The sequence below is a fragment of the Saimiri boliviensis genome, chromosome 3, assembly GCF_048565385.1.
Source record: "Saimiri boliviensis isolate mSaiBol1 chromosome 3, mSaiBol1.pri, whole genome shotgun sequence".
Classification (NCBI taxonomy): Eukaryota; Metazoa; Chordata; class Mammalia; order Primates; family Cebidae; genus Saimiri; species Saimiri boliviensis.
In genome coordinates this window covers 65230662-65244466 of record NC_133451.1, presented here as the reverse complement: position 1 = coordinate 65244466, position 13805 = coordinate 65230662, and the positions used below count along the sequence as shown (strand labels likewise).

The following is a 13805-nucleotide window of genomic DNA, read 5'->3' as shown; positions in this document are numbered from 1 at the left end:
TTTAAGAACGTTGTGACCTGGTAAGTTATTAATCATTTTTCTTATCTGTAAAATAGACAAATTTTTGTAGGTGTCATTCTTTGAGGGACTAAATTTTAAAAATCTGTGCTAAGCCCTTAATCAAATGCCAAGCTCAATAAATGGTAGCTACTCCTATCATCACCATCACCATCACCATTTCTATCATTACACTTTATTTCTCTAGCGCTGAATAAAGTGGCATATTGTAAAAGCTCAAATATTTCCAAATACAAATTAAATGGTGTCCTGATTTTATAATACAAAACAAATCTTAAAGAGAAATTTGACTACTCCTAATTAACTTGAATTAAACTATTTCAAGCAAAGACATCAAAAGTAGCAGTGAACTTCACTTGATTTTTACTTCTTCAGACTTGCTGGAAAAAATGGGAAAAGTAAAGCTCTAGGAAGTGATGTTCATCTTTTTAATGACCTTTAGCGTCCTCTATTTTCCCCACACAGAATACTCACTTACCAGGCAATCTTTCTGCTGCAGAAACCCAGAACTAAACTGTTTAGCCAGCCAGGGATGCCAGTTATTCTTGTTCAGTACCGAATCAGTGGTTAGATTCAGTGCTTTGAGGCATGTATGACTGTTGCTGGCTAGGGTCAAGGGGTATCCTCACAAATTTAAAACTGTAATTCCTTACATTCTTCTACATAAAAGACAGATCTCAGCAAAGAGATAAAAATAAAAGCCAAAAACTTCATATTTAAAGTAAGCTTGCATAAACATACAGGGGAAACATTACCTACACTGCTTAATGCATGAAAGAAAATTACTGGGATTACCCAAGACCATTAGACTTGTAAGGGATGTAAGGAGTTGGCAGAAATGGTGTTGAGCCATTTCATTTTAAAATGTAAAAGTAACACATTTCTCTTTTCCCATTTATTTGATCTGCTCTTTCAAAGACAGACTCTTAAGTAAAATGATTCTCTGAAGTTGTCCTCTGGTTCTTTAAAAAAACAGAGTCACAAAGGAGAGGAAAAAAGGTTCCCTACTAAAACATGACCCCTGACACCACTTTCTGTGTGAATTCTAGGGTTAATTGTTAATCTTGACTCTTACTTAGTCATAACTTAGGTTTTGGTTAAACTGTACCCTCAATATCTGCTTCTTCCTGTATTGACTTTTCAGAGATAACAAGGGATTTGTGATAAATGCACATAACTTACCAAACCTCAATGGTACATGATCTGAAAGTAGCTGACTTTATCAGGAGATGTGATTCCTGAAGTAAGGAATAGCACAACTTAATGAAGTAAGGAATCACAACTGCAAATGCTTGCCTATTTTATTCTTGTTTTCAAATAGAGGTTTTGTACAAGTGGGCTATAAAGTATATTGACAAAACAATTTCATTTCCCACATTTTGGGCAAAATCTTGCTTAACAGAAATGTTTGCCGGACTGCATTTTTCATTTATTCGTACAATGACTCTTTGGGTTAACTCAAAATTGCCAGGTGGAAATAGCCACAATCATGGACACTAGCAGCTAAATGAAGGTGAGCTCAGGTATGGATCAATTAAGGAAGCTCAAAGGAAAAGAAAGCTCATGCTCACTGATGTCTTACAGCTCTCTGCCTTCTTTCCCTGCATTCTAATCTGTTTCTGTAAATACTAAGGTACTTTGCCTATCAGGGGTGAAAAGAATCATTGTAAAGAACAAAAAAACTTTCAGCTTTAACTCCTCTGCAGCCATATTTGGGTGCAGGGTGGGAAAACAGGAAGAGGCGTTGTTGAAAATGTAAGTCTTGCATCTCTCCTAAAAATAGTAATTATACAGTATCTGTTCTCTATGTCCCCTTGGAATCATCCATGATTACTCAACTGTCAGATTCTCTAGGAATAAAGCCAATTTGCTATAACATATACACACAAAAGGAACTTTTAAACATACCTGACTTTTTTGAATTAGGATTTTATACTGTATTAATGAAAAGAAATTATATAAACATAAAAGAAAAATGGGGGAGGTGATGAGTAAGTTAGAACTGATGAAAACATTTCTGCCCATTTATCCCTCATTAGTGACTGAGCACAGAGCTCATAAAAGAAACTCTGCAGCTGCTCGAAGTGAGCCCACCTTCAAGGAACCCACAGGGAAAATTCATTTCTAGAAGAGCCTCTCACAACATGGGCTCATAATTGTCTGCAATGAACTCTCTAAAAATGATCTCACTAAATGAGGTTCCCTTGCCTAAAAGGTAACGCTTCCATTAGGCTTTCCACCAGCTGATGTGCTGGTGCCTATAGGATAATGGAGGAACATGATGTATTTGGCAGCAGATTCGATGCTGTCAAAGTCACCACCCCTTCACACCTATCCCATAACTTGCTTTGCACTGGCAAAGGTGACCATAGGTTTCCCTCTGTCCCTGCAGAACATAAGCTCCAAACTCTTTTAAGGTCCTCTGTACAAAATCAGAACCAACTTCTCTGAGGTTATTTTTAATCTTAATGACTCACGTTTAAGATGAGCTATTTCCTCATGAATCCAGTCAGAAATTAATTAAACTAGTTAATTGACATTGTGGAAACCAAGGGAAAAAGATGAATAATTACATGTTTTAACTGTTTAACAAGTATTTTCTGCATAATGTATACATCAGTCTAAATACCCTGAAGGCAATCTTAGTCTTATTTATAGGTCAAAGATATAACAGTTCTACTCTCCTCAACTTCATCTGATTGGCAACTGACATAAAATTTGCTAATTTTAGAGAAACAGAGGGTTTTTGCTTTTCACTATTTCTACTTCTATATCATTTGATTTCTTCAGAAGATTACTTACGTAATTAAATGAACATTTTAAAAGCCTTTAAAATTAAAATTGTTTAAAAATAAAAATTTTAACAGAACATTTGGAGGGATATCATTAACAGTGGTTGTTTATAGCTATCAAGTCCATGGGTAACTTTTATGCTTTGTACGGTCGTACAAAGCATAAGATACAAATTATCAATAATTCGCAAGCATGTTTATAGGATTGAAAAAAAAAATGTTTGCAAAAGAAAATTGGAAGCTTCATGAAGAGGTATACACTAACTTTCTTTAGTTTTTTTCCTACTTCTTAATAGGTTTCATATATAGTTTCCATGTATCTCTCTAGGCAGATACCCATCCCATCAATGAAACCTATATATTGACTCCTAATTTTCGAAACAACCTACACTATATAATTTTTCTTCCTCAAAAGTTCATTTCTAAAGCTTTCTAATTATAAATCAGTAATTTTACTCTAATTTACCTTTGTGAATTATGGGGCTGAGTCAAAGAAAATAGAAACAAAGCAATAATTAAGACTAGCGGAAAAATTTCAAAATGGTCATCCTGCATCACTCGTATTATCTAGGAGTCTACTGGGGGAAGAGGAATGAGATTTGGATATAAGCAATGGAAGGTGATAGAAGAAAGAATGTATACGAGACAAGGAGAATAGAAATATGTATGTAGAGGAGGGGAGATCAGTCTGATTAAATTGCATGAAACTACTGTTTTCACAGATCAGAAAGTGTGAATATTGTTAACAATATGGTTCAATCAAATAACTGCAAAACTAAGGATAAGGAAAGAGATGAAAGAGTGAGAAGGAAATCAAGACAAGTTATTTAAAGCCCTCTCTCTACTTGACCCCTGCTTCAGTGTGTTATAGAACTGATGAGAATCTTGCAAATATCTCACAAAGAAGTCCACTCTTCACATGTCCAATTATATGTCACTGATCTGAGAAGAAGAGGTGAATGTTTCACATATTTACCTTCAAGATGGGAGCCATAAAGACTGACAGACCAGTCAGAATAAACACAAGGGTTCCAGTGACTCTTTGTTCCCTGAAACCAAATCAGAAGATTACCAATCTACCTCTTGTCTTCATAAACATGCTCTTGTCTTTTCACCTTCAAAAAAACAAAAACAAAAACAAAACAAAACAAAACAAAACAAAAAAACTACATATTGACAAAATCAATGTTTGGGTAATACAACAAAGGTGCTGATATTATGTAATTGATACCTCAAGGATAGTATATAAATTCAATGTAACTATAAAAAATCTCTTAAAAGTGATTTCAATATGTGATTTGAATTCATGAAGAAAGAAGTACTCCTGCTAAATCTTTTGCTCCTTTTAGAATCAAAGAAAAATCACTTGCTCTTGATCCATCAATTATTGGCCTCTTTGAAGACCTGATTTTTTAAAGCAATTTATCCTCTTGTGTAATTACCCTTACATCTTCTTTCATAGGAGACAGATATTACATTGTCCCATATTCTAATTAACAAACAGCTCGAGGAAATTTCATTAGCACAATAAATCACATCAGTCTAATTTCCAAATCCACAATAATAAAAGTACTTTTAAACAAATATAATTCCCATCCTACACCCCTCCCCTATCCCCCAAAAAAGAATCACCCACTGTTTTGGCAAGGGATACAATGGCTCTGTCATGTGAGCTCTCTACCCAAGCACTTATGAGCAGAGTTTGCTGTAAAAAGTACTCAACAGACTATAAAAACCTTCTACTTCTGCCCTTCACATCTACCCAAATTGAAGAGCTGGAGGTTAAAGTTTCTCAGTGTTTATGGGGACAGAAAAAGAATTGGAAAATAAGAATATCTTTCCCTTTACAGAATCTTAAAAGTCATAAACAGACTCAAGAGTTTTAGGGCCTTCACATGTGATTGTGATAGCATCAACACTGCAGCACCAAAATCACCTGCATGTTGAAGAAAAAAATGATCTTGTGTTTTTACATTACAACATTTAGCCTTTTGGAAATCAATGAAAATGATATATCACAAGGAGTAAACTGAAAAAGATCACTGAAAACTGTGATAAAAATTTAGTCCTTTCTGGAACAAAAAAAAAAAAATGTAAGAATGAATTAATCATCACAAGCCCTATCTCCTCTAAATCTGCCCATTTCCTTATGATTGCCACATAGATGTGTGCACAGTATGTTTTGAAGAGCCATTTTCCTCTGAGTTAACACACCTCACTCCTAGAAACTTTGGTTGTTCTCCAGGTGCAGAAGTCTCTGTCTCCATCTTCAAACTGTCGATGTGAGCAATGGAGATGACTGTAGCAGCTACATACCACGGGAGAGCCATGAAGGAGCATATCACCATGAGGATGGCCACCCAAAAGAGATCCAAGTGATAACCCGCTCCTTTCTGTAGAAAGAGATAACAAAACCATGTGGAGAAAAGACTCATATTTGCTATCTAGTCATTTCCAGAGGAAAATTAAGATTACCAAAGGAAACTGACTCACTTTGCTTGGTAAGTTAAACTCCTTGAAGGAGGGGACTTAATATTCTTCATATTATTCCCCCTAGCAATTAAACATACAGCTGTATCTTACAGCTGCTTTGGTAGAGAACTTCTCTACTGTAACAGTGAATCATTGTTTAAGACTTAAGTCAAAGCTACTTTTACTATTTGTTTATTTTTTATCTCTCTACATACAATTTTCTAATGAGAACAATGGAGAGATATGCCCACTCCATAGAGTAACTGAGGTCTTTCAATGATGTAACAGAGGCAAAGCATCTTATAGCAATTTAAACCATAGTAGTTGTTAATATCACAGGTGCTTAGTAAACAGTGACAGGGCAGTAGTGGTACTGGTTGTTGTTGTTAATAAGCACCTTGAAAGCAGTCACCCTGCCTTCTCTGCTGGACAGTGCTGAGTAGTATGCTGTTCATCTAGACAGTACTCACTTTACCTAAGGATCTGAAAGCAAGGTAGAGAAGGTATGTGGGCCATTTCTCAGCTTTCATAACATACAAAAGTAAATGTTTAACAATCTGTTACACATCATCATTAAGGTAATAAACACTCCCTTAATCCGAATAGGCTGATTTCAAACATTGCCCAATGGTCATAGTAACATTTGCTGACTGGAAGAGCAGACAATGTAACAAAAGGTCTAGCTCTTTTACTCATTAAATAAATATTGTTAAATGTGTCCGCAATGTTATTCTATGGTTATATTTCTCTGCTCTATTTATGAAGAAATCAAATACTTGATACCACTATGGAGCCTGAGAAAATAGAGCAGTCCGTTTTCACAGCATGGAAGCAGCAGTACCAAGAGCGAGAGTATGACCAATCCAAGGAATAAAGAGGGTGGTTTTAAACAACGAGGATGTGATTTACACTAGGAACCTGGTGACTGTTATCATTCAGCTCTTGTTACAGTTTGTCACAACACTGCTCTCCTCTCATTGAAATGCCAAGATTTCACCCCTGGTTTGCACACATGGATCTAATCATGTTCTAAGAACTCATCACAGGCAAGGGGAGTTGGTAGAAGAAAGAAAAGCATGTATTCACTTAGTCCAGGCTTGGCTAAGAACAAAAATCAACTTGGGATTATGAATAGATATAGGCTAATATACATTCATAAAACCAGTTCTTTTCAGGAATACATAATAGTTTGAATTGAGAGTGGTATAAGGCAGACGAAAAGAGGGCAGAGGTGGGATGAGCTGAAATAAATTTGTTCAGTAATGACTAATGGGGTGAATACCATGCTATATCTGAGATTTCATTCTTTCTTTCTTTCAATGAATATTGACTGCCAACTTGGGGCCACGCTGGTGACACATCTGTGAATAAAACAGACAAAAAAATCCTACCCTCATGGAGTTTCCATTTTACTGAGGGAGACAACGATGAATAACATAAATAAAATATACAGCTTCTCACCTAGTGATAAGTACTAAGGAGAACTGTCGGTGCCTAGGTTTGTATAATGAGTATAATGGGAAACCATTGGAGGGTTTGAAATGGAGGAGTGTCATGGTTTGCTTATGTTCTAAACACTCCGGCTGCTGTGTTAGGAACAGATTGAATAGGGAAAGGATAGTAAGACTACATAACCAATGGAATAAACTGTGATGATTACAACCACAGTGGTGGCAGTGAAGATGGTAAGAAGTGGTTGGGTTCTGGCTCTACCTTAAGGTGGAGTCTACAGAATTTTCTCCCTCCTGCCTGTTCGTATGTCTATGACCCCACTTTGGGGCATTCGTGATCTGGCTTCTGTTCACCTCTGCAGCCTCATCTTTTACCTGGATCCCTATGCCACCACTACTTTCAACCACATGCAATGCCTCATATGTGTTTCTTTCACTAACACCTTTTGTGTCTTTGCCCACATAGCCTCTTCTAACCAGAATAACCTCTATTCTTCTTTTGTTCTTTCTCTGGCTCAGTCCTATTTATCCTTAAGACTTAAATTAGCCTTCACCTTTTCTGGTAGGGTTTCCTGCCTCAACCTAGGTAAGATAGGTAAGTCCAGTTAGGTTAGATCTCCTCCTCTATGTCTCTCTGTTTTTCATTTTATGCCTTCCTCTATAACGGCATTCATCACACCAATTCTGAAATTATATATGTATTAATCTGTCTTTGACAGTAGACTATAAGTAACATGAAGACCCGGACGGTATCTTTTTTTTCTCTGTATTGTGAATACCTTAGCAGAGTACATGATGCACAGCCAATTCTCAATTAGTGTTTATTTTTAGAAAAGGACAAATAGCATTCATATACTCCCCTTACTGGTAACTAGAAACTCTTATTTAGCCCTGAAGAAAATGTAAAACTTTATTTGTTAATTAGTAGACATGAGAAACATTGTGGAGAGGGGGAAAAAGGAGAAAAACAGCTGGAGACATCACAGAATGTTCAAGCCCTCTTTAGACGAAATCACTCAAGTTCATATTAGAAGTACCAGCAGGGTAATGAATGAGAATAATCCCCAAATCTTCTTACCAAAAAGCCTGTAGTAACCTGAGGATGTGCACACCGGCCACATGAATGGGTCGAAAGAATAGGTGATATAAAACCAAGTCACCCATGTTACCCTGAGTCATCTTGATGCTGTCTGGATCTATTTCAGCTAAAACAAATTTGAGTTACATATGCTGAAGATTAGCAAAAAGGGGCCATAGGAAAGAGGGTGAAATAAAGATTTTAGATGATAGACTCTAAAGGTAACTATATATAACCATCAAAATAAAAAAACCGTTCTGGGATAAAATAGTTATAGATACATAAGTAATCTCTGTTCCCCTTGACATTGTTCCTTTCGAAGAGTCTGCCTTCTCCTCAGCTACACTGGATTTCTTTAAGGGGAAGGCAAATCACCAATATGAGCTGAAGGCCCTACCTGGTCTGCCCCTACCTCCTCTCCATCAACTCTCCCTCTCTCACTGCAGCAACAAAGGATTGTTTCAATCACTTGTTCTCACCAGGTATCTCCTTTTGTGAGGCCTAGGCACACAGTGATTCCTTTGGGTGTCTGAAGTCGTCTTCTCATCCAGCCTCAATTAGGTCCCAATGTAAGTGCCATCACACTGGGGAACTCCCTGCACCTCACGGACTAGGTCAAACCCTCTCAATATACCATCTCCTTCTCCTTCATGGCACCAGCCACATTTGCAGTGTCACATTCTGCATAATTATGTGAATTGTGCCTCTCTCTCTCTCAGCTCCATGAGGACAGGAACCATGTATGTTTTTGTTCACCACCAAACTAGCAGCTGGCACAGTGCCTGCCACAGAGTGGATACTTTAGATAAATGTTTGATGGATAAATGAATAAATGCTAACTTGTTCATTCAGTGTCACTCTGCTAGACCACAGAAGTAAAACAAAAGATAATACACAGCCCTTGCCCTCCAGTGGTTTACTGTAATGGCAGTGCTGGTCAAGACAACAGGTGTTTATGAAACCACAGTGTTAAAGGTCTACAGTAAGAGTGAGCTCAGGGTGTTAAGAAAGCATCCGGGAGGGGAACCCAACTCAACACAAAGGCAGGGATGGTTTGCATGGGGCATGGTATTTAGGTTGAGTTCTAAAATATAAGCCATAACCAGCTTGGAGATAAAAAAAGTAGGTGAAAAACCATGCAAAGAGATTTGCCATTCTGAGAAAATGAAATAGATTTGGTGCACAGGAGATGGGGGAGGTAGAAAATTAGTCTAGAGAAGTTAAGAACTTTTGTATTTTGCTAAAGGCTTTGGAAGTTCTTATCACAGGAGCAATGGGAAGTCACTGGAGGGTTTTAGGCAGGCGAGTGATATGATCAGATTTCTATTTAGAAGGACGGCTCTGTTGAACTACAAATGATATCTTGGGAGTGGTCAGGATTAGAGGCAGAGGACAGACATGAGAACACTGTCATAATACAGGCTTGAGACGATGTAGTTTAAGCTGAAGGAACAACACTCGGGAGAGTTTAAGGAGACCAAAGCCAAAGAGGAAAAAACGATAAATGTATTTTGTCAGATTTCAACATACAACGTTTACCATGTCTAGTACAGTGTCTGACACACAGTAAACTCTAGAACACCTTTGTTGAACAGAATGGTAGAAGCTATGCTTCAAATTCATGTTGTCCCAAGCTATTGCCATGAGACCCAAGAACTCAAATGGTTATGTCAGAGAAGTTATTTCTGCAAAACCACCTATATATGTACAAAAACAAGCCACTTCTAAGATGTCCCTTTGAGTTAAAAGTATCTGAATGACTAGATTTGAATGGAATAAAAATAATATTCAAATACTGGTCCTTTTTATATAAAGAATACTGCAAAAAATATGGAAAACAGTATTTTTCAAAAATAACACATGAAACTTTGTATCTTTTCTGTACTCCTCCTCCCCACTGCCATTACCTTTTTCAGATTCTCATCCTTTCTCTCCTGGATCATACAGCAGCCTCTTCCCACCCACCTTCCCCTTCCACTCAGCTCCCCCCACCCACCTCCACTCTTGCTCCTCTCCCATCCATCCTCACTGCTGCCAGACGCAGTGTTTAAATGCAATTCTGACCCCATCAAGCCCAAGCTGGATGTCGCTGAGAAGGGGAAGCCATAGGCAGATAAGAAGGCCAAGCAATACAAAGCCATGCTGAGGCTCCTGCATCTAAAACTCTTGAGGAGGCCCTCAAGGATTCCAGAAACTCTACCAATCCCTAAACGTGCCTTACACATTCTCTGCTCCTGCACTTTCTAGGTGCCACTCTTTGAAGTGGTATTCTACTTCTACTCCTTGACATTTGTTAAAAGCCATTCTCTACTTTCAATGCTCCATGCAAATTCCCCTTCTTGCTTCACACCACCCAGTAACCAACCTGCAGTCCTCAGTGCTGCTCTCACCGCAAACGTCCCTGTTTTTCTCCTGTCCCTGACAACCCACTCTCCTCACGAACTAATCTTTTTTAAAAATCAAAATCATTATATGCCATTTCCCAGTTTAAAACCCTCCAGTAATTCCTGTTTCACTTAGAATGAAAAACTAAACACTGTAAAATTATCTTTAAGTTCCTATATCAGAGCCTCCTCCCAGAACTATTTTGCCCCCATCTCCACTCCCAAGGGACATTTGGCAATGCCTGGAGACATTTTTGGTTGTCACAGCTGGAGGGTGGAAATGCATCTACTGGTGAGAGACTAGAGATGCTGATAAACAGCCTACAATGCACAGGACAGCTACCATCAACAAAAAAATGTCCAACCGTCAACGCTGAAGTTCAGAAACTTTGTTCCATGTGACCTGGCTCCAGTACCTTTGACCTCATCTCAGCAAACGAATTCCCCATGTTTCAGTCACACTGGCTTACTACATGTTTCTTTTTAATAGACCAAGCTCCTTCCCACCCCTGGGGCTTTTGCATTTACTCATGTCTTTGCATGGAAAATGATTCTTTAGTAAGTATTTATTGAACACCTATCGTGTGCTAGGCTCTGTGTTAGACAAAACAATAAATAAGACAGAATACTTGCCCTCTAAGAGTTACAGATTATTAATTGAGGGCAGATATGAAAACAAGTAATTTAATGCACAACGTTGGTGTTGTAATAGACAGGTAGTGAATAGGGAAAATCCATTAAACTCCTTCGGGGCACAGACTACAATGTAGAACAATTTTTATCTCCAACATCTAACACAAATGTTCCATACATAGCAACGACTCAATAAATGCTCAAAAGGTTAAATATGCCCTTTAAAGTTTAAAATACTTCTTGTTTCCATGAATACAAACCAAACGGTTGTTCTATTTTCTAAAACTCAGATTATTTTAAGTACAAGGAGAGAAAGTGAAAATTTATTTCCTTTTGAAGTGATACACGCTTTACTAATAAGAATAGAAGCCATTTAGGAATAAATCCACAGAAATCAGAATCTACGAAAGAACAGGACTAGCCTAGCAGCCTAAAGTTGACAAGTGGTACACAGATGATAACAAAGGAGAGATGAGGAACAGTGTGCCCTCAGACATGCAGGGACACAGAACAAACATTCATGCTAGAGGCCCACAGAGATCCACACAATATGCTCATTTATGGGGACACTAAGAGCCACGACATGGTAACTCCCACCAAGGGGCTCAGAATTGAAGAACGGGACACAGACTTGTACACAAATTATAATGTACTCTGAATAGAGATTCATAGAGGTTTGGAAACAATAATAAAAAAGTACAGATAATGAAGTTTTCAACTATGTCTAGAGTTAACTCATGAAAACTCTCTGCAACGATGACATCTAAACAGGGCTTTGAACAACATAAGCACACACTTTGAGAAGTGGAGAGTTTACATGTTTTTCAGTTATCACGCATCTCTCACAGTGTAACAACTGAGAGTCATGTGGGCCGAAGAGAATAAAAAATTCTCCAGCATGTATTTATTGAGTCTACCCTATGGAACTGGTGAGTCACATGAGAGCCAAAAAGAAGAATAAAACATGGTTCTTGCCTTGAAAACATTTTGGCCCAGAAAAGAGATAAGGTAATTAAACAAAATAGATAATATGAAAGACATATGTGACCTGTGCCACAGAGTTATACAAATATACTAAGAGCAAAAACAAGAGAAATATAAATTACATTAATGGTAAAAGCTACACTGAGAAGTTTTTGTATTTAAATTATCTTAAAGGATGGAGAGGATTTTGAAAAACAGCAAACATTAGGAAGCAGGGAGAAGAGCTTTCTGGCTGGAATACCCAACAGAAGAAACTGTCAGGCTTAAGGAAAAATCAACTATTCATTTGACTAGAGCACTGGCTAGCATTTGAAGAAAGCCACTTTAAATTTAGGTTGTAGTCCTCTGGCAAAGAGTCTTAATGCCCAGGCTAGCGCAAATGGAAGTTCTCTTAGAGGTAAAGATTTAAAGGGGCCAAAGTGTGAAAGTTTAAAAACACAGGATTGACATACAAGAACAGTATTCATTTATTACTTTTTAATAAATGAATGCTTTTGGAAAGAAGCAAGGAAGACTGGTTATTAAGTCATGGCTAACCCTTTAGAAGAGTCTAGGCATGAAATAAAAGGACTGAGTCTAAGGTTATGAGAATAGAAAGAAAAAATGAAAATAGTGCAAAAGCAGGAATTTGGGAGTTCTCAAAAAAGAACAACCTCAAATTAAGGGTTTTACCATAAAAGATATCAGAACAAATTGGTTGCCATAACCACCTCATATCTATTTCTAGATATCTATCCTAAATTATTTATCCCTCCCACACACAATCTATAACACTCTTGAAATCACTTTTTATTGTGAGAAGTATCCCTGGCTTTGCAGCCTGAAGCTCAGACTCTTCCTGCTTCTGCCAATGACTCAGGGAATAACCTTAAGGAAGTCATGACCTTGCTGACCCTGGGTTGCTTTTGAGAACTCTGCAGGGATAATGCAAGGCATAACCAACCAAAATAATGGCCAAAGAAAGCCAAGTGCCTTGGCGTTCCTACATCAATACTGAGCTGTTCAGCAGAGTGGAAAGGTGGACCCCATCCCAAGCAGAAAAGAGAGCCAGAGCCACTTGACCAGAAGCCAAAGCAAATGCCACCCAAAAACATGCTGTTTTTAATGTCACAATGCTTCCACCTCTCTCACTGTTTCAGGTTTCTCTTTTGAATCAATTTTATAACAGTTAAGGCCCTTTACAATTTTAGACAGAATCGCCAATGTTCACATTCCACAGTCTCCTTTCCTAACAAAATATAAACAAAACAATTTTCAGAGTGAAAAGCCTTCAATTCATGATGAAATCTCCACTAGTATCATCAGATTTGTGACAAAAGACTGACACCCATTCCATAACCCTCATTATTCAAAAGAATGATTTCAAGTGGCAATTCTGAAGGTGATGAAAATTTATTTTTTATATATTCAACTCTTATTTTAAGAGGCAAACCCTAATAAACCTTGATTTTCTAATGTTTACTACAGAGAACAAGGGGGGAAAAGGTCTATGTTTTATCATTCCTAAACTTGTAAAATTCTAAATTCTGAATTTTATCAATAAGAAAACATAGCAAAAATTAGCAGCCATTTATTTACCTCCAAAGGTACATAATAAATCTAGCCAACTGTAGATCACAATTAATAATTTGCTTACAAATATTTTTCAGAATAAAAATATATCAGTCCACATCCATTTGTAGCCTTTGGTAAGTTAAACCAACATCCAAAACCCTGTCAATTCAGAACATCTAAAAATGCTCAAGAAGACACAGAAAATATATTTTAGAAACTGTCTTACCCACTAGAAAGGGGAACAATTGGACAAAAAATAAAATAGCTACACGAAGAGGCAAATCCATGGAGTCAGTAAGCCCTGGAAACTGGGACTGCTCTGAGAGAGACTGTGCCAATCCTTGGAGGCTTTGGGCCTGAATTAGAATGACCCTCTGAACTCTTGGGACTGGAGACCAATTCTCGGGCTATGTGGGAGAGGGCACAGATGGGAGATACC

At 37.7% G+C, this 13805-nt stretch overlaps 1 protein-coding gene across 7 annotated transcripts in view; it reads right to left on the bottom strand.

Annotated features, from left to right (window-relative positions):
- SLC4A4 (solute carrier family 4 member 4) overlaps positions 1–13805 on the bottom strand; it is a 500506-nt gene that overhangs the window by 20813 nt on the left and 465888 nt on the right. For all 7 annotated transcript variants that reach the window (XM_074396248.1, XM_074396247.1, XM_039468271.2 and 4 more), the window contains 2 exons: positions 5025–5203; positions 3787–3859 (listed from right to left, as the gene is read on the bottom strand). In XM_074396248.1, the coding sequence (XP_074252349.1) occupies positions 3787–3859; positions 5025–5203 (252 nt within the window). The remainder of the gene's footprint in view (positions 1–3786; positions 3860–5024; positions 5204–13805) is intronic.